This window comes from Pseudophryne corroboree, chromosome 11 (genome assembly GCF_028390025.1).
Source record: "Pseudophryne corroboree isolate aPseCor3 chromosome 11, aPseCor3.hap2, whole genome shotgun sequence".
Classification (NCBI taxonomy): Eukaryota; Metazoa; Chordata; class Amphibia; order Anura; family Myobatrachidae; genus Pseudophryne; species Pseudophryne corroboree.
In genome coordinates this window covers 84,028,249-84,055,112 of record NC_086454.1, presented here as the reverse complement: position 1 = coordinate 84,055,112, position 26,864 = coordinate 84,028,249, and the positions used below count along the sequence as shown (strand labels likewise).

The 26,864-nt window shown below is 44.3% G+C and overlaps 1 protein-coding gene across 2 annotated transcripts in view; it reads right to left on the bottom strand.

Annotated features, from left to right (window-relative positions):
• FAR1 (fatty acyl-CoA reductase 1) overlaps positions 1–26,864 on the bottom strand; it is a 177,145-nt gene that overhangs the window by 8,093 nt on the left and 142,188 nt on the right. The window contains exons 5-9 of one of the 2 annotated variants that reach the window (XM_063944487.1): positions 22,276–22,453; positions 14,328–14,372; positions 13,502–13,629; positions 13,335–13,402; positions 11,808–11,979 (exon numbers count right to left, since the gene is read on the bottom strand). In XM_063944487.1, the coding sequence (XP_063800557.1) occupies positions 11,808–11,979; positions 13,335–13,402; positions 13,502–13,629; positions 14,328–14,372; positions 22,276–22,453 (591 nt within the window). The remainder of the gene's footprint in view (positions 1–11,807; positions 11,980–13,334; positions 13,403–13,501; positions 13,630–14,327; positions 14,373–22,275; positions 22,454–26,864) is intronic. The other variant, XM_063944486.1, reaches the window with a different exon arrangement.

Below are 26,864 nucleotides of genomic sequence, written 5' to 3'. Positions count from 1 at the left end.
TAAAATGGCACGAAGAGAAGGTAAAGCCATCTTGCTTAAAGTTCCACCCACCCATACTACCAGAGCGTTTTACCCGGACTGAAAGCACTTCAGAATGCTTCACAATGCTCCAGTGACCAATTTACATTAATGAATGGGAAGCGGCATATAGAGCACAATTTCAAATGGTAACTAAATCGGAAAATACTGTAAATGTGTTTTTTTTAATTCAACAGCCTCATCCAAAAACATATTTGAAACACTTTGAAGCAACAACTTATGTGGGCCATATGTCAAGTCTTGGAATCGGTGAAAAATCAGCATGACGCCCGACTCCCTGATCATTTTTTATCGTAATCAGCGAATCAGGGGTTTCCAACATGTTGGCTTTCCCCAACCCCAGACTTGGTAGTACAATAACAAATTTAAGTTATGCAACAAAAACAATTTCACATTAAAAAGAAAAAGACAACAAAAAATAAAAACAGACAAACCATTAATTTAATATATCATGACTTGTGCAGTGTGGGAAATAAAACATACATGCTACTACTGGAAACATCGGTTTCACTTAGGGGTATCAGCTGGTTAGCTAAAATATTATCTTTGATTGGAACCAACATGTCATAGATTAGAATTTGCAATCTTTAGCTGTCCAAGACATCCAGGATCTGTGAAACTCTGTATGGGGGTTCCAAGGTTTCACGGATATTAGACAAGACCATGAAAATCAGACACAAAAACAAAAACAGTTTGCAATTGTTCCCTTTAAGATGACCAAACAAGGACCAGAACTTCCACCATGGTTTATGCTGGGATAAAATGATCCAGAACATGATTTAATAAACCAGCTCGATTTTCTGTCGTTTTGGGTCCACGATTCCTTCTTATAAAACAGTCTGTATGTTGACCGCAGCTGGTTATTATAGCAAACACATTAAGGGGGTCATTCTGACCCGTTCACTCGCTGCTTTTTATCGCAGCCGAGCGAACGGGTACCCACTGCACGTGCGCATGCCAGACTGCCGAAGGCCGTAGCTGGGCTGCGATCGCCTCTGCCTGATTGACAGGCAGATGCAGTCGCTGGGCGGGAGGGGACAGAACGGCGCCGCTTGGCCGCCGCTTCGTGGGCGCGGTCCAGCCAACGCAGGCGTGGCCGGACTGTGCGGGAAGCGGCCTGCAGCGGCTACGTGACGTCATATGCAGATGCTGCGACCCGGGCAGCGATGAGTAGCTCCTGGCCAGCACGCTAAAGCTGCGCTGGTTGGGAGCTACTCTTGAAGTGCAAAGGCATCGCTGCTGTGCGATGCCTTTGCACTTCTGCGGGGGGCGGCACTGACATGCGGGCGGACTAGCCCTGTGCTGGGCGTCCCCTCGCATGTCAGTGTGAATGATCGTAGCTGTGCTAAATTTAGCACAGCTACGATCATCTCGGAATGACCCCCTAAGTAAGGACAGAATGAGAATGATAAAAAGCTAATCTCCTAGAAAAGCAATATTTAATGGCAGGCTCAGAAATTGCAATCAGTGCAAACTTTACATAAAAACTATAGCAATCTGGAAACTTTAACTTGTACTAGAAACATACAAAGCTCGGTGCTGAATGATTGCGGAGGGTCACTGCAAATTTTAATTTAATTGTTAGCAAATGAGCTCGACTTGCAAGCAGTCATGCCTCAAAGACACCGATGACAGTGGGGGTTTACTGTGGTAAAAGAGGTGATGCAAACAAATCACAGCTTCTAGAGGATCCCAGAAGCAGGAAAGAGGCGAGTGGATTAAGCATAGGGGAATACAGAAAATACATTTAATATTATAAAAAATAAAAGGGTTTTTTTTTTGCTCTTCTGCCAAAATATTAACTTGTACCTTTCACCTACAGACAACGGAGGTGGCCACTCTTCGTTTTCCAGACATAGATTTGTGTGTATGCATACTTTATGTGCTAATCCAAAATCTATAAGAATATAGCAAATTGGTTCAGATGGAACCATTGACCCGAGGAGCTTTGAGATAACCAGTGCCTGGATAGGCCGCCTCCTTATGCATATCGGTTCTGCAATGCAACCACTCCATTGTCAGCAGACGCCAGGTGCAGGTCCACAGGTGGAGCGGAAAATACATATGTCTTAATTATACTATGCAAAACCATCAACTGTGATAATTTTAGCAACGCTGAAGAAACCTATTAGGGGAATCTATTCTCTAGAAAGGGGTTGTCCCACTCTCAGATGACCAATTTATGGGCTTTTATCCCACCCATTTACCCCCCCCCCCCCCCCCCCAACCACACACACTCAAAACTATTGGAGTACATGACTATTTTCTGCTCTGTAGACCTTAGTAGAATAATATAGATTCCTCCCCCCCCCCCATCCTACAGGCCAGTGTATTAGTTATCTGTAAGTAAACAATCCCTCCCTTTAAAAAAGGCAGTGCTAATCAATCTTCGGCACTCCAGAAGTTACTGAACTGCAGATACACTGCAACACAGACAGATGAGTGTGTAGCGCAGCAACATCTGGCGGGCAGATTCCTGGCAGACCAAAGTGGGATATTGCTGGCGCTATGAAACATCAGTCAGTTAGCCCATCTTCACTGGGCTGTTACAACTGCATCTAGAAAGCAGCTGGATTAGACAGAAAACTCGGCGACTAAAATAAAAGAGACTTATTAGCTTGTGACCTGCAACATCATATTACCTCACAGTGACCCAAATACTGACAGAGCCTCACTGCAGTGAAGAGAAGAAAAGGAGAGAGATTTTACAGGAGGATAAAGAACTGTGCAGTCAGCAATGTGTGGCCAATTCCAAGCAATGAATCAGCTTCTACCAGGAATGTTCAGCTGTCTAAAAGAGGGAACCTATTTAAAACTATTCTGAGCAGGGGTTAAAGAAGCAAGACGCTTGTCTTTTAAAGTAAAAGGAGAAGAAGAAAAACAGAACTAAAAGGTTAGGCTTGGTTTTGCAAACGGAACAAGATGGGGGTGAGAATGGGACATCATTAGGATGCAACACTGCAACAGGATGGAGATATTATGAGACACTGTAATCAAGAACAGAGTACATATTTCAGAAGCAACAGCAAGCGTCTACAATGGATGTGCAGAAATAAGACAGTATTAATCTTTGGAGAAATAAGCATTAGTTCTCATCCACTCTCAGAGCTATAATATACATTATTTTCAGCCATAGTATATTTAAACAACCGGATGGCAAAATCTGTCCTAGTCTCACTTTTAATCTGTTGGTAGAAATCTTTACTATACAAGTCCTTTGTTCTTATATATGTTTAATGCCCAGCTATAAATATAAAAATGGCTGATGTATACATACCAGGCAAAACAGACTGCGAATTATAACTTTTGCCAAATTAGTGCAGAGAAATGAGACAGGCTTGATGGCAACAAAACAGTTAAGTTAGTGGGGTCATTTATAAAGGAGGAAAAAAATCTCTCTAGTTTGCCAAGACGAAAAAAGTAAATAAAATAAGACACCCCAAACAGAAAGTAACACAAATCAAAACATTTTTGTGAGGATAGGACCAGCCCTAGAGCTCCGTGACTTAGGGTACAATAATTTTAGTTGGGGTTCCACAATAATCAATGTGGAGAGAGTTATTAAACCAGTTAGCTGTGAGTTGCCTTGTAGACTGTTTTAATGCAAAAACAACTTATTGGATATGCTTTAAAAAGGTGCCGATACCCTAATTCCAAACAATAAATGCTCTGCATTCCTTCCATGACAAGGTCTTTGCATCTGCTTATACCCGTGCGTCTTAGATTAGGACTTTTACATGCGGAATGTGATGTAATGTGAAAGAAAAAGAAATCTTGTGAAGTAAATAGTGAGTAAAAACAAAGCCAACACATAAAACTACTATAGCCCTGAAAAAGCTTCTGCAAAACGTGCATCAGCGTTAGCGGTGCGCTGTCTGTACAATTATGTCTATATGACGTGTGTGATGTGAACTACATTCCTGTTGATTACACTGCCCTATTGTATGCCTGCAATGGCACTGGGAACTGCCTGTAATCACTGTGAGCAGAGAATACAAGTTACACTGACCTGCTGCATGTGCTTAGGCCATACAATTGATAAATAGGGTAATACTGACCTCCCTGCAGATTAACTGAAGTACTGACGGCCATACACATGGATGGACTCGCATTAGATGTGAGCTGTCCCACAACCACCCCACTCAACACCCCGGCATTAAATAGACTGTACGGTTCTATTGTACCTCTGCAACTGCCCGCTGCTGGGGCAGTTGCGGAGGCACATATGATCAGTTGATGCGACATGTAAACCGGGGGTGGTAGGTCGCATCTTATTCGCACCCAAAATGCGTCAATATCTTGTATTCGTACACAATATCAACGTAGTGTATGGGCAGCTTTACACTGACCTGCTGCATGTTCACAGGCCAGCAATATTCTGACTGGTCATACAACTGATAAACAGGGGTAATACTGACCTACCTGCAGATTAACTTCTTAGTTATTATAAAGTGACTGGATAACTATATGAAAAGCACCTGTACTGGCCATGCTGCAGGGTTACATTTAAGGGCATATTGATGTTTTAGATATAATATATTCTTCAATTAAAACCAAGTAATTGGAGAATATACACTCCGTATATGGAACCGGATTTCAGTCCTGATACTATAAGATCAATTATTCCAATTCATATACTGACGCTTGAATAAGCCGATATACAATTATCACAAGTAACTAATGTGACAGAGCGCAACAGCTCTCAAGTTACTGAAAGAAAGGCTATGTGAGCCACACATTGACTCTGGATAAAACGATCAATGAGCATGTAGGACTCCCCGGAGTGTAATATCATCTCTGCGGGCTCAGAATTAGCCTGCAATTTAAGAAAATAATCTCTATTGTTTGCCATAGGGCTAAATGTGGCACAGGTTCTATTACTGTCACTATAAAGCTTATAGTGACTTCATTAAAGATTTTGAACCATACTGGAATGTTGATTTTCAGGGAGATTGCTTTCAAGCATAACGAGCTATTATTATTATTATAATAGACCAGTAATAATAAGATATACGGTTTCTCAGAGCCCGTATCTGTGGAGCATTATTAGCTGAATTGTTCAGAGCTATAAGCATCAGGATAGCGATTGTTACTCTCTAACAGTGAAGCAGCTTATTTATGAAAAGTATACAAGATTTGTTACAATTTACAGTCATTAAGAATTTGAAAGTGGATGAGATCACAAACACACACACAGTAAGCAAAGCAACCCGGCACCACTGTTATCCTTGAATGGTAGCAGCAAGTCTTAAGGGCCAGGTTTTTTTGACCCTAGAATGTACAAATATGAACAAAAAGTGAAGGACTGCGCTTATTACCCAAGTATGGACATTTATTGCACAATATAATATATATTAAAAATCTAAGGTCTGTTGCGAATTAATCAGTATTATGTGTTATGTTTTAATTGATTTGTGATACCGGCTGGTGTCTTATGGGCCCTACACATTGAGCGATCAACCGCCGAGCTGGCCGACGGCAGATACGGCCGACGCGGCGGAGGGGCAGTGAAGTTTCTTCACCCCCTCCCCCCCCATCACCCGGCTCCATAGAAGTGCAGGCAAATCTGGACGAGATCATCCATATTGGCCTGCATGCACAGGCGACGGGGCACCAGCGATGAACGAGCACGGGGCCGCGCATCGTTCATCGCTGGTGCCCCCACACTGAAAGATATGAACGTTATCTCGTTCATTAATGAACAAGATCGCTCATATCTTTCATTACTATCGCGCAGTGTGTAGGGCCCATTAGTTTAATATATTTTGTATTGTGCAATAAATGTCCATACTTGGATGATAAGCGCAGTCCTGCACTTTTTGTTCTCACACACAACACTTACAATGAGCACATATCTGAATAAAGACCGTGCAATGCTTTGTTATTAATCACTATTAAACTTCACAAGATTTTTTCTTTCTATATAGATTGTATCTATCACATTATTCTTTATTAATAATATATAATAATAAAAATATAAAGAGACCCCATTAGTGTTGTAGAGGGGGCTGGACAACCCCAAGTAGTGATGTCGGTGAGGCAGCGCCCCCTTCTCAAAGGCGAACGCACTGCCCGCATCCTAGTGGGAACATTAAGGATACACATGTCTGAGTGTAAAAACACCCCATATATGAGATATAACTGTAAAGTCTCTTACATTGCTCCTGGTGCGGGATCTTTCTTGATTGTCTATATTGTTTTTAATGCAAGTAATGAGATGCAAGCCAAAATAAGAAATGTCCAGCCTTATTTAGAGCCACTATGTACAACCTGGGTCTTCTATCTGAATTTGGGTCTTCTAAACTCCTACCTGAGAAGATCTTCAGCACTTTTCCCAAGTTAAAACAATGTGCAAGGCAACTCGTACTGAACTATATCCCCCCCAGCCCCATAACTAATGGGAAGACTTAAGGCTGTGACATAGGCTTGCTATAAAAAGTAGCATTTCTGCCATTGAGCCTGCATGTTCTCAGGAGGCCTCCACCAGGATAAGCGCACCGCCTATTTATTTCTTTATTTTTTGGTATTTAATTTTATTTTTAAACGCAACCTCCTTACCAGGGTTTCTGACCTGTCAACCTGAGAACAGCATCAAACAACACTGCAGGTACTATATGACTGACAGCCGTCCAGTAATGATGCAAAAGGGGGTTGTTTCGCAGATTAACATTGGGGCGCCTGAGAGCCTGTTCTAAAGGATTCATCTTGAAGGATACATTTACATAATACTCTGTAGGAGAAATAAGGATCAGATGCAGTGAGAAAATGCACAGAGTCTGGGGATAAACACAGAAGCAAAACAATGACGCATTACCAGGAGATCTGTAAAAAGGGGAATGAGCTTCCTAAAAATGTAAAATCTCATACTAATTCCAGTTCGCCTTTCTATCACACTGAGAGAGTACTCTCTTTGTTTATAGAAGCCTAGATTTACAGATATTTCCCTCTTGGTATCAATCACTTAACAGGTCTGCTGACAATGTTGTTAAAGGCCAACTAAATATAAAATGTACGTTACGTATCAAAGAGTCGCTGGAACATTCACAAACACTGTGCTCGCTGTGCTTAGAAGAATACAGCTCCGTTATTGTGGTACAAGTATTTCCGACACAGATATACAGCACTTTCCAATCTCATAGCCTATAGGTGAAAGATAGGAGAGCTCCTACTTGCCGATGGTTTACAGAGTATTACAGCACATTAACCCCTCAGCTACCAAACTGCTGTACAGAGCCACAGTTACAGGTGCACAAAGTGTCTTTCCGCTTCTTTTCCGCTCCTGATGGTGACTGGTGCACAGGGCCATAGAAGCTTACGGAGCAGAGCAAACTGCAGGGCAGGTGCCAGCCATGAGCACCCTAGCTCAATTTAATAGGAATCAAAGGGTATAGATAAACAGCATGTATGAGTTATTATATATAGGAGACAAATAAATCTAGATATTTAGAATTACTATATTAGACCTAAAAACATTCACCTTTTGTTGGTATCATGAACACGTTGACCGGATTACAATAAAAAAAGCATGGTTTTCAATCTACAGAAATATGGCCCAAAACATATTAAAAATTAATTGTGAGCTGCACGGAGAGAGAGACTAGGATGATGTTATAGGGGCTATAGAGGACTCAATGGATAGTCATGCCCATTATTAATCAGGAGGATTTTCTCACCGGGATAATGCTCAGTAATGGTGAACCACAGTCAATCTTATAACAATGCATGTTTTACTATAACCTGGGCCGTATACTCAGGATAATCTAGTAATTCTAGATCTCTAGACCTATTTGCCTCATACCGTATATACCAACTCACAAACGCCGTTATCCATTTTCTTTCACTCCGGTGTCAAATTTAGGCTGCTAAGGCTGCACTGGAGGACGTACCTCCCACCTTTATCGGAGAAACATTTTGTCAATTCTATCAGAAGATTTTGCTAGCCCTTTCATGCATACATTATGTACAGTTTTATCTTTACCTGTTTACTCTCACGCAATAGGTTACATTCTCTTAAATGCTATATATTTGATAATGCAAGCATACCTTTGTTTTCAGACACCACTTATTGCACAGTCTCCCAATTTTCTTTTAGTTTAAATAAAAAAAATAAAAAATAAAAAAAAAATAAAGGTATCTGTACTGTACTACAGACTAAATCTGGTACCAGAAGTCATCTGTGACCTTTGGAAAAGCATTTGGCCAGGAGCCTTTTGTCTCAACATGGACAAGCCAACCTCTTAGTGCAGTGGTAAACAAACTTTTTTGAATCACGGCGCCCTAGAATATCAGAATTTTTTTCACGGCACCCCTAGGCCAAAAATTTCTTATTGAGAAATTTAGAAAGAAATATTACATTAAGTAGATCGCATTTATGTGTCATCCTTAGGGTCAGTTGTGTGGTGAGGGACAAGATTTGCTTCTGTTTGGCCACATATTTTATGACTGGCAGCCACCAGCACTGGTTTTGCCTATTATATTGACCATGAATAATTTGAATTGGTCCTGGACCACCAACCCAGGGCACCCCTGCAAGTGTCCCGAGGCACCCCAGGGAGCCACGGCACACAGTATGGGAACCTCTGCCTTAGTGCACTTTACACTTAGCAGAACATGCAGAAATAGCGGAGGTATGAATGGTACTGGTATCAGACTGTACCCTCATGAATATGGACTTGTGGACCACAAACAAAGCCTGCTCTTATTTCTGAGAGCCGAGCATGTCATCATCCTCTAAAACAGGAGGTGGATGCAGCATTGTCAGAACACCCAAAGGACGAACAGCGATGTAACCAAGAGGGAGCCCACAAAAAACATTTTATCAATGTCCAGTTCAGCTGGCAAAAAGCAAACGAACTAGAATTAAGAGAGATTTTCATTTTTGGACTAGGCAGTTCATCCCCCTTTCATAAATAGACGGCTTACAGGCTGAACAAACCGTTAATGGACTAACTCGGGAGGTGAGCGGACAGTACATTTTTCAACCTTACAGATGTGTCTGCAATACACTAAGCTACACCATGCCTTTCATCGCAGACTTTTTCATAAACTATGGATCTTAGTTGCATCACTATTGCGTAAAAAAAAAAAAAAAATGATGGGTACCCTGAATACTGGCGCTGGCCCTGCGTGTAGCCGATGTGTACGACTCATACGCTTCCCTGTGTAAAATGACAGAAGATGGAGGTATGATACAGTGCTTCACACCAAGCATAGTTATGCTTAATTTGGGATTTTATACCAATACCTTTGTGACAAAAAAAAAAAAAAAAATCTAAAGTACCTAGAACACTATTAGCGAACTATAAGGGTAGGTACACACTAGAGCAGGGGTGTCAAACTCAAATTCATCGGGGGCCGCATCAGCAGTTTGGTCCCCATCAAAGGGCCGGTTGTATCTGTAGGTCTATCCAAAATTTACCGCTCCACCTGCCTTATATGTGCCCAGCCATCTGCCCCCTTTTAAAGTGCCCAGCCATGTGCCCCCTTTTATAGTGCCCAGCCATGTGCCCCCTTTTATAGTGCACAGGTCCCCATTTTACACATTGCGGCAGGCACAGGTCCCCATTTTACACATTGCGGCAGGCACAGGTCCCCATTTTACACATAGCGGCAGGTACAGGTCCCCATTTTACACATTGTGGCAGGCACAGGTCCCCATTTTACACATAGCGGCAGGTACAGGTCCCCATTTTACACATTGTGGCAGGCACAGGTCCCCATTTTACACATTGTGGCAGGCACAGGTCCCCATTTTACACATAGCGGCAGGTACAGGTCCCCATTTTACACATTGTGGCAGGCACAGGTCCCCATTTTACACATTGTGGCAGGCACAGGTCCCCATTTTACACATAGCGGCAGGTACAGGTCCCCATTTTACACATTGTGGCAGGCACAGGTCCCCATTTTACACATTGTGGCAGGCACAGGTCCCCATTTTACACATAGCGGCAGGTACAGGTCCCCATTTTACACATTGTGGCAGGCACAGGTCCCCATTTTACACATTGTGGCAGGCACAGGTCCCCATTTTACACATAGCGGCAGGTACAGGTCCCCATTTTACACATTGTGGCAGGCACAGGTCCCCATTTTACACATAGCGGCAGGTACAGGTCCCCATTTTACACATTGTGGCAGGCACAGGTCCCCATTTTACACATTGTGGCAGGCACAGGTCCCCATTTTACACATTGCGGCAGGTGGTGGAAGGAGGGAGAGAGAGAGAAAGAGAGGAAGGGAGAGGGGCTGACTTACATTTGAAGCGGTTCTCGCCGCTCTTCAGCCGCCTCTCCCTCCTCGTCTGCGCGGCTCCCTTCTCCCTCCTCCGACGGGGTTTCGTTGAATGACGCGTTTGCGCCGTGACGTCACGACGCAATCGCGTCATTCCGCGAAACCCCGCCCCCCCCCGAGCTGGGCACTCGGGAGAAGGGGGTTTCATGGCGGCGGCACCGCGGGCCATCAGACGAGGTCTGGCGGGCCGGATTTGGCCCGCGGGCCTTGTCTTTGACACCCCTGCACTAGAGGGATATCTGGCCGATTTGCTGTATTGGAAAGACAAATCGCCTACATTGCCTAGTGTGTATGCACAATTGCTTGGTTACATGCGACATCCTCTGGTCGCCCATGCTGCACGGCCAATCAGGCAATATCGTATGCGATTTGGTGCACATCATGTATTGTGTACGGCCAACTGGACGACCAGACAATATGTTGGTCTGATTTGGCCTCTTGTTAATTCCAGGCCATTATTAAAATAAGCCAGTGAACGTGCTAGTGTGTGCAAGAGCAAAAATAAACTGTATAAGACCAAACGATACAATAAGATACATTCGTTCAGCTGTTTCCAAGATAGTACAGTGTTTACGCTCAATATCGTTTGTTCTGGGCTCAAGGGAAATCGGGTGAAGGATCATTTCAATTACATGATGTTCTAGTGTGTACCCACACCTACAGTTGGTCTATGTAAGACTGGCCATACAACTAAAGATTGATTGTCCAATCTCGCTGGTTGAAATGAAAACCTGGTAAGGTATGGGAGCAAATGATACTTGATCATTTGCTCAGAAATGTCAGAAAACTGACAAAAAGGGTCTTTCAGACAATTTGGTTAAACCAAATGGATTTAACCAATTTGTCTGACTATTTTTGTCTGCTTTTCAGTGTTTGGGAGCAAATGTTCAATTGTCATTTGCTTCCATACATTACCAGATTTTTATTCCAACCAGCCAGATTGGACAGGTGGTATGGCCAGCTAGATGGTAAAAGGCAGGTTCGACAGGAGTGACTCACACCATGCATCATTGTGCTTCATCAGCGACTTTATATCAATACCCTTGTGACAAAAAGCCTAGAATACTAATAAGAGGCTTTGTACGGGGTTACGATGCCAATAAGATGGTAAATTTAGGAAAAAGTATGAGAGCCCTGAAATTGCTACCTGTGGCATAAAAAAGGATAAGTGAATGAGGACACATCTGTAGAAGGAGGCCAATATTATAACATAACGGAATAATTTGTGCCCGAAAAAAAAAAATCCCCCACAATAATTAACACCTACAATTACAAGATTATGTTTCAGCAGTAAAACTGGGACGCAGCCTGTAAGCTATCTATTTACCACTACCAATCCAAGTTCCTATCCGGTTAGGTGAACGCATGTTTCCAGCAACACCAGGCGGCTCATCGTCCGAGTGTATGATTCATGGTGATGATGATAACGTGACATGTAAGAGGAACAGAAAAATCACAGAGCTATTCACCATTACCTTGGGGTTCTTCCAGTAATCCTGAGGTAGATATCATACAGGAATGCTGGGGCCTTATGGCTTACAGCAATCCAATAGTGATATAATAGGTGATTGGAGGTTAGATTTACATTGGGCCGTCTGAAGGCCTGTTCGAGAGGATTCCTCTTGAAAGTAGAAATTACATGGTATTCTAAGAAAGAAAAGTTGTTGAATAGCTTAACCATGTAATGTACGGCAATAAAAATATTAAATAAAAAAAAAAATTACAAAAAAAAAAGTCACAGACTACTGAAAATATTATTAACATCCCAAAGTCAGAGGAAACACTCCAAGTCGGCTGGCTAGGAGGTAATCAGCTACCCTGGGGAGTGCTGCCTACGAGGAAAGTTCAGCTTGGTGTCTGGATTTCATTTACGCCTTACGTAGTTTTTCTTTTTCTGTTCCTCTTATACTCTTCTCATATAGTTATCGCTAAATTACCATTAGCGATCTTAATTGATCACAAAAAAAACAAACCCCACAAATTAAGACCAATTATTTAAATGAACTAAAGCGAATATTCTAATTCAATAATTGCTTAATACAATTAAAAATAACAATTACATTTCTGAATTATCAAAAATGTAAAAAAAATAAAAAAAAAAAGCTGCATGAAGCATTATATTGATTCTCTAAACAATCAGGCAAATTAAATTCTGTAGGGGGTAATCAATTGTTTTGTGCGGCTGGCAGCTCCCATCTAAAGTGACAGGATCAATTCAATTGTTTGTGTTGCTGCTGGCACCCATTATGTCTGCTCGCATCCTCTTCATTATTCTGTGAATAGTCATGCTTTTGGCACCCCAAACACAGTGCGCCCAGTTATTGCACGGATTTCACCGCTTTACGCATCTAAACCTGATGCATTTGGGCGTAACATGTAACAGGTGCCCAGTAACACACACCCACCGGCACAAACAATTGATTCTCGCCAAGTCACTTAGGTTGGGCGAAAACAATAAAATTCCCCCCTATAAACTAAAAAGTATAAACACATTCCCGTTTATTATAGCCAAATAGTTTGATTGAGCAGAGGTATCCAGACAACCAAGTGACTGGATTCCAAGAGCTTCATTTGCTAAACTAAGGTGGAATTGTCAAAAGAAGTAGTCACCAAGTCAGTCTATATTCAAAGGCGCTTTTCGGGTGCTGGAGACACTCTGCTCAAAAACCTGTTTGTTTTTTGACAACAGCACAAGTAACATAGTTCACATCTAAAGATTTAAATCCTGCACGCTTGTACATAAATTTAAAATGTACATAAAAATCTAAGGGAGAAAAAAAAACCATGCCGAACTAAATAAGCTTATAAACAAAATAATGACAAAAAAGTGACAGCATATTCAGCAGTGCATTACTTAATTAATTACTGCCAACATCCCTGCAGAACTAAAAAAGAAAACACCCTATCAGCATTACTGCATTATATATAGTTGTCTTTCAGCAATGTTTTAGCAGTATGCCATATAAAACTATTATTTAAAAGGCAAAAAAAGGAGAACGTACCAACTTCACCCCAGTGGAAAGGATTTGTGCCGCCTGTCGTACAGTTGTACACTAGAATATTTTTAGGCCTGAAAGAGGAAAAAAAAACACATTACATTGGTTTGTTATGAGCTGGTGCAGCAGACTGCTTTACTGTAAGAAGTTGGTTGACAAGGAATCCGTGTCACCTGCTGTACCTATTCACTCCGGAATACCAGGCAGCTGCTACGGTTGTATTCACGACGACATCTACTGGGATGAGATCAGCGACGGCATTGTTGGAAGCTCTCATTGTGCGAAGGATTCCTTTTCCTGCCTGTAAAGCAGGTGAATTAAAATATTTTTTATAAAACACTTATCACAGTCACAAGTGCAAATAAAATTGGCCGATTACAACTAACACACATCTGGAAACAAAAACATTGTTACTGAGGTTTTCAATTCTAAATGACCAGTTTGCCCTGTTGCCGGATTTGGATATCTGTCTCACCACAGCACTTGCAGTAGTCAGATGTTGCATATGCCACAGATGGTTAATAAAATGAAGTGTTCAAACATAATCGCACTGCAAATTTTCCTGTAAGTGCTTCATCAGAGCTTTCGGTTCCACAGAATTAAGGAAAGATTAGGGAGCATCTCTGACGCGTTTCCTTAGTTTAAATGGAGGTTACATCTGTAGCATTTCACATGCTGAGCAGAAACACTATCCTCCGACACGGAGCTCTAAAAGCGAAGCCTAAAATTATATAAATTAGAAACAAGACACCTTCAATTAATTGGCTTATGAGGGTCTTCACTCCCAATGAAAGAAGAAAAAAACAAAAGGGCGACTACACTGACTCAATAACATAGGAGCACCAAACCTCTGCCGTTTTGGAGCCTGGGCAAGCTGTCCTCATGGCACACTGGAATCCAATCAGAGGGACCCAAACTCCCATGCCAGAAAAAAAAAAAAAAAAAACATCCTAAAAATATGAAAATATGCACAACAGAAAGAGGTGACCATCTACTTACAGCAATGAAGAGTCCGCTTGGACCATTGAAATTATCGATCCAGCCCTGTAGAGAAAAAATAAAGGCAGGCATGCGTTCAGTTCTAACTTACTAGGAGTCTGCTTGTAGGTCAGAGTTCGATTCACTGTGCACTAGCAACACAAACTAATTCAGAGAAGTGGACGATGGCTCTGCTCTGACTGAGAGCATGTGTACACACAGAATCCAGCTGCTGCTGTTTGGGAGCTGGGCAGGGGTGTCAACAGGCAATGTGGGGTGTGGGGGGGTGTAGGTGTGCAGAGGGCAGGGTCTGTGTCTGGCCTCTGCAGCATGATTACACCAGACATCCTGAGCCACTGGAGGGTAGTATGGTAGTAACTGACAGAAACAGAACTATAACCAACTACAATTAATGATCCCACATACTGGGGAGAATTCAAATGTTTGAAAAGTCAGTTGGGAGTCTGTTTTTCCTATCTAATAAACAGGAGAAAACAGACAACCAACCGACTTTTCAAACATTTGAATTCCCCCCACTGTGTGTGTTTCAAACATCATTATCCGCATGTGTTCTGTTTCACTGTGCACCTCAGGGCATACATGGTACTGTGCGTGATGGGGTGAGGAGCTACTACTTAATGGCTTCACTGCCCATGCGTGCCACTAAGTGACTAAGACGGAGCTGTATCAACCCTTCTAAAAAGAGTGCATCTTGTAGTTAGCATATATTGGTTGCTAGGAGCAACTTCTGCACTTGTTAACTCTGTAGAAGGATTGATACATCTCCCCTAACTGTAGCAATCTGAAATATGCAGCTGTAACCACTGCGTGATTCCTTACAGCAGCATTAACCCTTATTCAAGCATTGCTGTGATGCTATGCTCTGTTCAGCGCGTAATTTTTCACGTTACAAATGTGGAAACGAACATTTCCGCATTTTTTATGTAACCTTGCTATTCAGCAAAGGGTTAACGGTGAAGATGACGCAATCATCGCCTCCGTTAATACCAGTCTCATAGGAGAATCGCACTGTAGGGAGCAAGTCATTGATCTCTAAAGTGCTTTACTGTTTTATGCAAGCATACAAATGTTAACATTCTCGATAAAAGTTTACTTAATATAACACCATCTCAGAATGGAGTTGCATGAAGAAAATCCTTAAATGTCATTAAAAACCCCAAAACTGCTGGGACTGAAGGAAATTTTCTCCATCAGTCCCTGCAGGATCTTGAAACTCCGCCCCAGTCAATTTCCCTGCAGTGTGACGAGCAGCTCCAGCCTACCAAAAGTTAAACTAGTTAAAATGTGTACATAGTCTTATATTGTATACATTTATACACCAACTTATATCTCCTCACTTATCTCGAAATATCTCCCAACTCGCCCACTCTGCTCTGTATAAGATGTGCATCTCTTATCCGCGCGGCCCACTTTTTCCCGTTCACAACTGCAGGACTTTCTTCGGGCTGCACCCACCCTATGAAATGCCCTCCCACGCATAATAAAACTCTCCTCTAGCCTCCAAACTTTCAACCGTTCCCTGAAAACTCACCTCTTCGGGCGAGCCTATCAAATTCCTTAACCGCCCACATAACCTTCAGACGCATTCATATCTAATTACATCCCATCATTGCAATCCCGTCTTTGCAATCTGGTGACTGCTATGCTATAGATAGGAAGGATACACAAGGATACGCTCTATTTTCCTATAGATTGTAAGCTCGGCCTTCCTACCTCTATGTCTGTCTGTCTGTAAATAAATAAATAATAAGATTTTAAACCTACCGGTAAATCTTTTTCTCCTAGTCCGTAGAGGATGCTGGGGACTCCGTAAGGACCATGGGGAATAGACGGGCTCCGCAGGAGACATGGGCACTATAAAGAAACTTTAGAATGGGTGTGCACTGGCTTCTCCCTCTATGCCCCTCCTCCAGACCTCAGTTAGAGAAACTGTGCCCAGAGGAGACGGACAGTACGAGGAAAGATTTTGTTAATCCAAGGGCAAGATTCACACCAGCCCACACCATCCACACCGTATAACCTGGAATATACGAACCAGTCAACAGTATGAAACAGAACAGCATCACTCAAAGACTGAACAAACCTGTAACATAACCCTTATGCAAGCAATAACTATATACAAGTCTTGCAGAATGTCGTCCGCACTGGGACGGGCGCCCAGCATCCTCTACGGACTAGGAGAAAAAGATTTACCGGTAGGTTTAAAATCTTATTTTCTCTTACGTCCTAGAGGATGCTGGGGACTCCGTAAGGACCATGGGGATTATACCAAAGCTCCAAAACGGGCGGGAGAGTGCGGATGACTCTGCAGCACCGATTGAGCAAACATGAGGTCCTCATCTGCCAGGGTATCAAACTTGTAGAATTTAGCAAAAGTGTTTGAACCCGACCAAGTCACCGCTCGGCAAAGCTGTAATGCCGAGACGCCTCGGGCAGCCGCCCAAGAAGAGCCCACCTTCCTAGTGGAATGGGCCTTTACCGAGTAAGGTAACGGCAATCCAGCCGTAGAATCGTGTTACAGATCAGCGAGCAATAGTCTGCTTAGAAGCAGGAGCGCCAACCTTGTTGGCTGCATACAGGACAAACAGGGCCTCTGTTTTCCTAACCCTAGCCGTTCTGGCTACATAAATTTTCAAAGCCCCGACCACATCAAGGGACTCTGAATCCACCAGGTCCCTTTTAGCCACAGGCACCACAATAGGTTGGTTCATATGAAAAGAGGAAACCACTTTATGCAAAAATTGAGGATGAGTCCGCAACTCAGCTCTATCCACATTGAAAATCAGATAGGGGCTTTTGTGAGACAAAGCCGCCAACTCAGACACTCGCCTTGCAGATGCCAAGGCCAACAACATAACCACTTTCCAAGTGAGATACTTTAATTCCATGGTTTTAAGAGGCTCAAACCAGTGAGACTGAAAGAACTGTAACACCACGTTAAGGTCCCATGGTGCCACTGGGGGCACAAAAGGAGGCTGGATATGCAGCACTCCATTCACAAAAGTCTGGACTTCTGGGAGAGAAGCCAATTCCATCTGAAAGAAAATGGACAGGGACGAAATCTGTACCTTAATGGAGCCTAATTTTAGGCCCAAATTCACTCCAGTCTGTAGGAAGTGGAGAAAACGGCCCAGATGGAATTCTTCTGGAGGAGCATTCTTGGTCTCACACCAAGACACATACTTCCTCCAGATACAGTGATAATGTTTCGCTGTCACCTCCTTCCGAGCCTTTATCATAGTAGGAATGACCTCATCCGGAATGCCCTTTCCAGCTAGGATCCGGCGTTCAACCGCAATGCCGTCAAACGCAGCCGCGGTAAGTCTTGGAACAAACAGGGCCCCTGTTGCAACAGGTCTTCTCTGAGAGGAAGAGGCCACGGATCTTCTGTGAGCATTTCCTGCAGATCCGGATACCAGGCCCTTCGAGGCCAATCTGGAACAATGAGAATTGTCTGTACTCCTTTTCGTCTGATGATTCTCAATATTTTTGAGATGAGAGGAAGAGGAGGGAACACATAGACCGACTGAAACACCCACGGTGTCACCAGGGCGTCCACAGCTACCGCCTGAGGGTCCCCTGACCTTTCACAATACCTCGGAAGCTTCTTGTTGAGGCGTGACGCCATCATGTCTATTTGAGGCAGTCCCCAGTGACTTGCAATCTCTGTAAAGACTTCCTGATGAAGTCCCCACTCTCCTGGATGGAGATCGTGTCTGCTGAGGAAGTCTGCTTCCCAGTTGTCCACTCCCGGAATGAAGACTGCTGTCAGATCGCTTACGTGATTTTCCGCCCAGCGAAGAATTCTGGTGGCTTCTGCCATTGCCACTCTGCTCTTTGTTCCGCCTTGGCGGTTTACATGAGCCACTGCTATGACGTTGTCTGACTGAATCAGAACCGGTAGGTCGCGAAGAACATTCTCCGCTTGACACAGGCCGTTGTATATGGCCCTCAATTCCAGTACGTTGATGTGTAAACAAGCCTCCTGGCTTGACCACAGTCCCTGGAAGTTTCTTCCCTGTGTGACTGCTCCCCATCCTCGGAGGCTCGCGTCCGTGGTCACCAGAACCCAGTCTTGAATGCCGAACCTGCGACCCTCTAGAAGGTGAGCACTCTGCAGCCACCACAGGAGAGATACCCTGGCCCTGGGGGACAGGCTGATCATCTGATGAATATGTAGATGTGACCCGGACCACTTGTCCAGAAGATCCCACTGAAAGGTCCTCGCATGGAACCTGCCGTAGGGAATGACCTCGTAAGACGCCACCATCTTTCCCAGAACTCAAGTGCATTGATGGACCGACACCCTTTTTGGCTTTAACAGGTCCCTGACCAACTGTGACTTTGGTAGATTGAGAATCCAGCTGTGCCGCTGCAACAAACTCAGGGAGAGTGATACGCTGTTCAGCCACTGTTCTCTCGATCTCGCTTTTATCAGGAGTACGGGATAATTGCGACTCCCTGCTTGCGCAGGAGCACCATCATTTCTGCCATTACCTTGGTGAAAATCCTCGGGGTCGTGGAAAGCTCAAACGGCAACGTCTGAAATTGGTAATGACAGTCCTGTACAGCAAATCTCAGGAACGCCTGATGAGGAGGATATATGGGGACATAAAGGTATGCATCCTTTTTGTCCAGGGACACCATATAATCCCCCCTGTCCAGGCTGGCGATGACCGCTCTGAACGATTCCATCTTGAATTTTAACTTTTTCAAGTATAGGTTTAAGGATTTTAAATTCAGAATGGGTCTGACCGAACCATCCGGTTTCGGGACCACAAACAGGGTTGAGAAGTACCCCATCCCCTGTTGAAGCAGGGGAACTTTGACCACCACTTGTTGAAGACACAGTTTTTGAATTGCATTTAAAACTAACTCCCTCTCTGGGGAAGAAGCTGGTAGGGCCGATTTGAAAAACCGGCGAGGAGGCAACTCTTCGAATTCCAGCTTGTAACCCTGGGAAACAATGTCTATTGCCCAGGGATCCACCTGTGATTGAACCCAGACATGGCTGAAAAGTCAAAGACGTGCCCCCACTGGGGCGGATTCCCTCAGCTGAGCCCCAGCGTCATGCGGTGGATTTCGTAGAAGCCGGGGAGGACTTCTGCTCCTGGGAATTAGCTGTAGTTAGCAGCTTTTTCCATCTGCCCTTACCTCTGGCGAGAAAGGAAGATCCCCGTACTCTTTTGGATTTATGCGACCGAAAGGACTGCATCTGATAATGTGGCGTTTTCTTTGGCTGTGAGGAAACATAAGGTAAAAAGATGGATTTACCTGCAGTAGCTGTAGAAACCAGGTCCGTGAGACCTTCCCCAAATAAGTCCTCACCCTTGTAAGGCAAAACCTCCATATGCCTCTTTGAGTCGGCATCACCCGTCCATTGGCGGGTCCACAGGGCTCGCCTAGTAGAAATCGCCATGGCGTTGGCTCTGCAACCCAGTAGGCCAACGTCTCTCTGAGCATCTCTCATATATAGGATAGCATCCTTAATATGACCCAAGGTCAATAAAATGGTATCCTTATCCAGTGTCTCAATTTCAGCAGACAAGGTATCTGTCCACGCTGCTACAGCGCTAAAAAACCCAAGCAGACGCTATCGACGGTCTGAGTAATGTATCAGTATGCGTGTAAATAGACTTCAAGGTAGTCTCCTGCCTGCGATCAGCAGGATCCTTGAGGGCTGCGGTATCTTGAGACGGCAGCGCCACCTTTTTGGATAAGCGCGTCAACGCTTTGTACACCATGGGGGAGGATTCCCACCGTATCCTGTCCTTAGTCGGGAAAGGATACGCCATAATAATCCTTTTGGGAATCTGCAGTTTCTTGTCTGGAGTTTCCCAAGCCCTTTCAAACAACTCATTTAGCTCATGTGAAGGGGGGAAAGTAACCTCAGGTTTCTTTTCTTTAAACATGTGGACCCTCATGTCAGGTACAGAGGGGTCGTCTGTGATATGCAACACATCTTTTATTGCAATAATCATATAATGAATACTTTTCGCCAATTTTGGCTGCAACCTCGCATCATCGTAGTCGACACTGGAGTCAGAATCCGTGTCGGTATCAGTGTCTACTACTTGGGATAGTAGGCGCTTCTGAGACCCCGAAGGGCCCTGTGACATAGTGAAAGGCAGGGATTGACTCCCTGTACTTTCCCTGGACTCCGCTTTGTCCAACCTTTTGTGTAATACATTCACATTTGCATTTTAAACATTCCACATATCCACCCAATCAGGTGTCGGCGTTGCCGACAGAGACACCACATTCATTTGCTCCACCTCCTCCCTAGAAGAGGCTTCCGCTTCAGACATGCCGACACACATACCGATACCCCACACACTCAGGGAAATCTCTAATCTGGAGACAGGTCCCCAACAAGGCCCTTTGGAGAGACAGAGAGAGAGTATGCCAGCACACACCCAGCGCCAATGACCCAGGAAACACAATTCCCAGATATATATATATAGCGCTTTTTTTAATATACTGACTGCGCCAAAATTATGTGCCCCCCCCCCTCCTTCAAAGCCCTCTGTCACCGTGTTCAGCAGGGGAGAGTCCGGGGAGCCAGCTTCTCAGCAGCGTGCTGTGGAGAAAATGGCGCTGGTTAGTGCGGTGGGATCAAGCTCCGCCCCCTCAGCGGTGGGCTTCGGTCCCGTTCAAAATACAAAAAAACCTGGCGGGGATTGTATATAATAATGCCACAGCTTAATATACATTTATGCCAGCCAAGAGGATTATTGCTGCCCAGGGCGCCCCCCCTGCGCCCTGAACCCATCCGTGCCTGTATCGTGTGTGCGCGTTACCTCAGTGAAGATCCGAAGTCTTCTGCCGCCTGTGAAGTCTTCTTTCTTCGTATACTCACCCGGCTTCTATCTTCCGGCTCTGCAAGGAGAACGGCGGCGCGGCTCTGGGACGAACGGCTAGGGTGAGACCTGCGTTCCGATCCCTCTGGAGCTAATGGTGTCCAGCAGCCTAAGAAGCAGAGCCTATCACTGAAGTAGGTCTGCTTCTCTCTCCTCAGTCCCACGACGCAGGGAGCCTGTTGCCAGCAGGACTCCCTGAAAATAAAAAACCTAACAAAATTCTTTTTTACAGAGAAGCTCAGGAGAGCTCCCCTGAAAGCACCCAGTCTCCTCTGGGCACAGGATCTAACTGAGGTCTGGAGGAGGGGCATAGAGGGAGGAGCCAGTGCACACCCATTCTAAAGTTTCTTTATAGTGCCCATGTCTCCTGCGGCGCCCGTCTATTCTCCATGGTCCTTACGGAGTCCCCAGCAACCTCTAGGACGTAAGAGAAAATTTATGTAGTTTTATATATAAAATTTATATCTACGTTTTATATTGAAAAAAAAAACACAAACAAAAATGTACACAGACTAATATAAAACCTTCATACAAATCAATTTAGACACTTTTGGAAGGCTGGGCATACACCTACCACTCATCACATCGCAGGGAAGTGGACTGTTCGCACTGTTAAAGCAAGTTTCCGTAATTCCGAAAACAAAGCAGTCGAGAACTTCACAGGAACAGTGTGATACCGCAACAGCTATCCCCACAAAGTTTATTGCTAATCAGGCTGTGTTCAATTTTGAAGAAAAAAAAAAATGTGTCGATATTGCCTGATAATATTTGTGATAAGATTGAGAATACTGAATGGAGCCCTAACAAATGCACAGAATCTGTGGTGGAAAACAGACGTGAGTTCTACACCATACAACCTGTTACAGAGGAAAGAATTTACATCCACCCAGCAATTTACTTTATGATGTCTAAGGGACAAATATTTTTTACTTTTCTGTAGAAAGTGCCGGAGGGCAGAGAAACAATGAAGTAAAGGGCACTCAGAGGTATTTCACAAGCAACACGTAATATCAATGATTTACAGAAAGGACTACTGAAGGATGGTAAGGAGAGTATATTGTGGGGTTACAGAGAACAGGCTGACTTACGGGAAACGGTTCTTTCCAACTGGCCCCAACAATGGATGGCCTGACAATCGCTATGTTCAGTTTGCTTCCTTCTTGCTGAACTATATATTCTGCCAAGGCCTTCGTATACGTGTAAGTGTTCGGCCTGTCTCCGATGAGTTTTGGGGTGATAGCGTTCACCAAGCCATCGTCCATCCATCTGTGAACAGCAATGGATTTCATTTTGTTACTAGGAGTAAGTCGATTCTGCAACCAAAACATATATCCAGCAGACTAGTAAGTGGGAAACAGACCAAATACAAAACCTTTGTAGCATGTACAACCATCACTGCTCCAGGGAAACCCGCTTGGAGAATGAAGATGGGAAACGCTGCTCTTTAGTAATGCTTAACCAGTTAAGACTTTTTAAAAAGGCTATGGGAACAATTTCCTGGCGTGTTATATATAATCTGCAATCACTAATTGTCCCAACACCTTTGAAAAACTAGAGAACATGAATTTTCCTGACACCTTATTATTATAATTATCAAACACAAATATTGCCGCACATGCAGACATCACACCCACAAGGCAGCACCAGCTGAAACTGAAGGTTCAGTGCCACTGCTGGCAAGGAGGAGATGAAGGGATGCTGTAAGTGAGGATGGGAAGAGAGCATGAGGACGAGAGCGTACAAGGGTTGGGCATGGGCACACAGACAGAGGCGACAGAAATGAGAGACAGTGTGCAAGGAACACAGAGACCTAGTTAGGATTAGAGCTGGAAGGCTTTTATAAAAATGGATTTTGAGAGCCTGTCTGAAGCTTTGGAGAGAGATGGAGAGTCTGATAGGGAGAGAAAAGAGATCCAGTGGCAAACATAAAATCTTGGAGGCAGGAGACCGTTGGGAAGCGAAACAGTAGTTGTATGCAAGAGTGAGAGGAGGTCAGATGTAAGGGGGTAAGGGGAGATGACTAGGTGGGGATCCGGTCTGAAGATCGTCAGTGTCTAGGTCGACAATGTTTAGGTCGACCACTATAGGTCGACAGTCACTAGGTCGACATGGATGGAAGGTCGACAGGGTTTCTAGGTCAACATGTGCTAGGTCGACAGGTCTTAAAGGTCGACATGAGTTTTTCACATTTTTTTTCTTTTTTAAAATTTTTTCATACTTAACGATCCACGTGGACTACGATTGGAACGGTAAAGTGTGCCGAGCGAAGCGAAGGCACCATGCCCGAAGCATGGCGAGCGAAGCGGTGCACTAATTTGGGATCCCGGTCACTCTACGAAGAAAACGACACAAAAAAAATTAAAATCCTGTCGACCTTTAGACGTCGACCTAGCACATGTCGACCTAGAAACCCTGTCGACCTTCCATCCATGTCGACCTAGTGGCTGTCGACCTATAGTTGTCGACCTAGACACTGTCGATTTGATGAACCACACCCGACTAGGTGAGGGCTTTAAAAGGTGACTGTAGGGGAGGGGAAGCCAGAAGCAGTATTGTTGGAAAGAAAGAGGAGTCCAACAGCAGCATTCAGAGTGGGTTGGAGAGTAGAAAGGTTGGAGTTGAGAATGGTATAAAAGAGAAGGTTGCAGAGATGAAAAGGGACTGGATGAGGGGTTTCTTTCCCTCCAGGTGGAGAAAAGGTATGAGACTGGAGAGACAAAAGTGGAAGCAGCAATAATCCAGGGGAACAGCACATTATCCCAGTTTCCACTCTACATGACTCTTGAGTCAGTTTATGTGTAAGGTTGGGTAGACCCTACATGATGTGTGTACCCAGCAATGGCATGACGATGTACTGATATATCGTGCTGGCCATTCACACTGCACAATATATATCGCATTGCAGAGAGACATATTGGTACATCCAGAATTTGCCTGCACTCGGTCATCTGCAGTGTCGGCCCATCTGGTATGCAGTACATCAGGTGGTACGACAGCCGGGAAAGCACAATCGCGGGCGCACACTATGAGATGTGAGCGATATATTGTCCGGATGTTGTGTGGTGTGTACCCAGCCTCCAGACTAAGTCTGTATTTCGGTTTCTGCATATCTTATAACTACAATACACCCACCTGTCTCCATAAGAGCAAGTGAACAGAGTGGGGATGGGACACACAATTGTTACAACTGTATTATTTATTATACAACATTAGACTCTGCATCCTTTACGAGAAGGGCCACATAGCTTCTTAATTGCACAGGCTCTCTACACACACTATAATCCTGAGTTATTTATACCAAGAGTGCCACTGAGGCCTTTATACAGACATGCACGCTGCACACACCTGCACCAACTAGCCGAATACAGGACTACCATAGAGTTACTACAGAATAAGCAATTGGTAGCGACTCTGGGTTTATTCTTCTGTAACACACAATCCAGATACGGCACTACTTACAGATTTAGACAGGTGAGCGCTCGGTTACTTGATGTTTGTTATTAAAGGGGGTTGGTGACCCCCAAGACAGGACAGCTCCCAACAGAAACGGACAATCACTGCCACTATGAGCCATCAAAACACTTCCACCTGTTAATACTGGGAGTGCCTGAATGTGGGTTTTGAAGGAGAGGGGAGAGTCAATGGTAGCTCCTAGAGAGTAGACTTGCAGGATACAAGAGATGGTGAGGTTACCAGACTTGCAGGATACAAGAGATGGTGAGGTTACCAATGACAGCGAAGTGGAGAGAGGTAAAGGTACTCGGGTGGGAGAACAGTGAGTGCAGTCGGAAACATATTAAGTTTAAGAAAGCGCTTAGGACATCCAGGAGGATAGAGCTGACAGACAGATGGAAGCATAATTAGCGAGAGGCAGAGTTCATGGAAAGAGAGGAAGAGATTCTAGTATTATAAGCATAGAGGTTTACCTAGGGAGGAAGTATGAAGGGAGGAGACCGAGAACAGAACCATGGGAGACACCATCTGGTGGTGGAAGAGGGAGAGAGGAGGAGTCATGAGAAGGGAAGAGAAAGAAAGAGCGGTAAAAAAAAAAGGTAGCAGGACAGCCAGGAGAGGGTTGTGTCATACAGACCAAGGGCGTGAAGGATTTGAGTAGAGGATCATTCACAGTATCATAGGCAGCAGAGAGGAGTAGTCATTGGATATGGCAGCAATAAGGTTCATTTACTGATTCAGTGAGGGCAGTTTTTGTCAAGTAGATGAAGAGTGAAGTATGTCTATGAGGGAATGGGAAGAAAGAAAGGTGGTAAGAACGCTGTAGGACATTCCACTCAAGGAGCTTGGAGGCAAAGGGAATGAGATAGATGGGCGGTAATAAGAGAAAGCATCAGGGTTTTTTTTTTTTTTTTTTTAAGGATGGTAGGGACAAGGGCATGCCTGATTGCAGAGGAGACAAAGCACAATGAAGGAGAAATGTTGACAAGGTGGGCAAGATGGGAACAGGCAGTAGGAGAAAGGGAGCTCAGAAGGTGATATGACTAAAGGGAGAACCTGATGACGGCCATAACTTCATCTTTAAAGACGGAAGTCTGGGTTGACAGGAACAAAGGGGTGCAGGGGACAGACAGCAGTGGAAGGGTCCGGTTGGGATGAGAGGAGGAGCAACCTGTAAGTAGATGATGTCCCAAAAGGATAGATTTCATTTTAGATGTGAGTTAATGGGAGCAGACTTTAATCCATGCAAAGTTATCCTATTTGTGCAACTGTGTTGTACCAGCTTTTCTTTCTAGATGAGCTGTTCCAAGCTAGACAACCTCCCCTAAGGCTGCAAGAAAGTATTTAAAATACACATCCTATTGAAATGCTGACCTTTACAGTAACCATGCAGCAATGCAACACAGAAATCATATTCATTTTTATTTATTTATTTTAAACTTAAGTCACTTAATTTTATTTTCCCCAGCTAAAACCTGTGAGGACTTATTCCTACTGACCCACACAAGGTATGTGAAGACTCCTCTCTTAATACCAATCTATGAAAAAAAAAAAACCCCCAGAAAAAGTAAACCAAATCAGCAGCTTTAGATCTCGCTACACAAATACTATGCAGCATTCACACCTAATCTCTCACACTGCTGCTTAGCACGTAGCCTAGTTGCCTTTTACAATATAAAGGTCAGATCTGACAGAAGGGCTGGGCTCAGTGTAACGATACTTGTAAGACTTGTGGCTAAAATACTAGCACTAGAGGTTTTCAAACCGGTTTTGTACGGAAAGCCAAACATCTATGCAGGTCATGGAGCGTTTCTTAACAAGAGCACTAACCGTAGGTGCACTTATGGTTTAATAAATATGAGGGGCTAGATAAGGGAAGGTGCAAGGTATTGCTTTTTCTTAAGGGGGGTACACACAGAGCGATAATCTAAGCAATCTGACTAGATTGCTTAGATTTTCAGCAAGATCGCTCCGTGTGTAGCCCTAACAGCGATAGCGATGCGCAGCCCCGCGCATCGCTATCGCTGCTGCTAGATTGGCCTGCATGCAGGCCAATCTAGCGGACGCTCACTTCACCCGCTGGGTGAAGTGAGCGGCACCCCCGTCTTCCCCCGCACGCTCAGCACAGATCGCGCTGTGCTGAGTGCCGGGAGAGATGTGTTCTGAGCGGTTCGCTCAGCACACATCTCTACAGCATCAGGCCGTGAGTACTGGCCTTTACAGC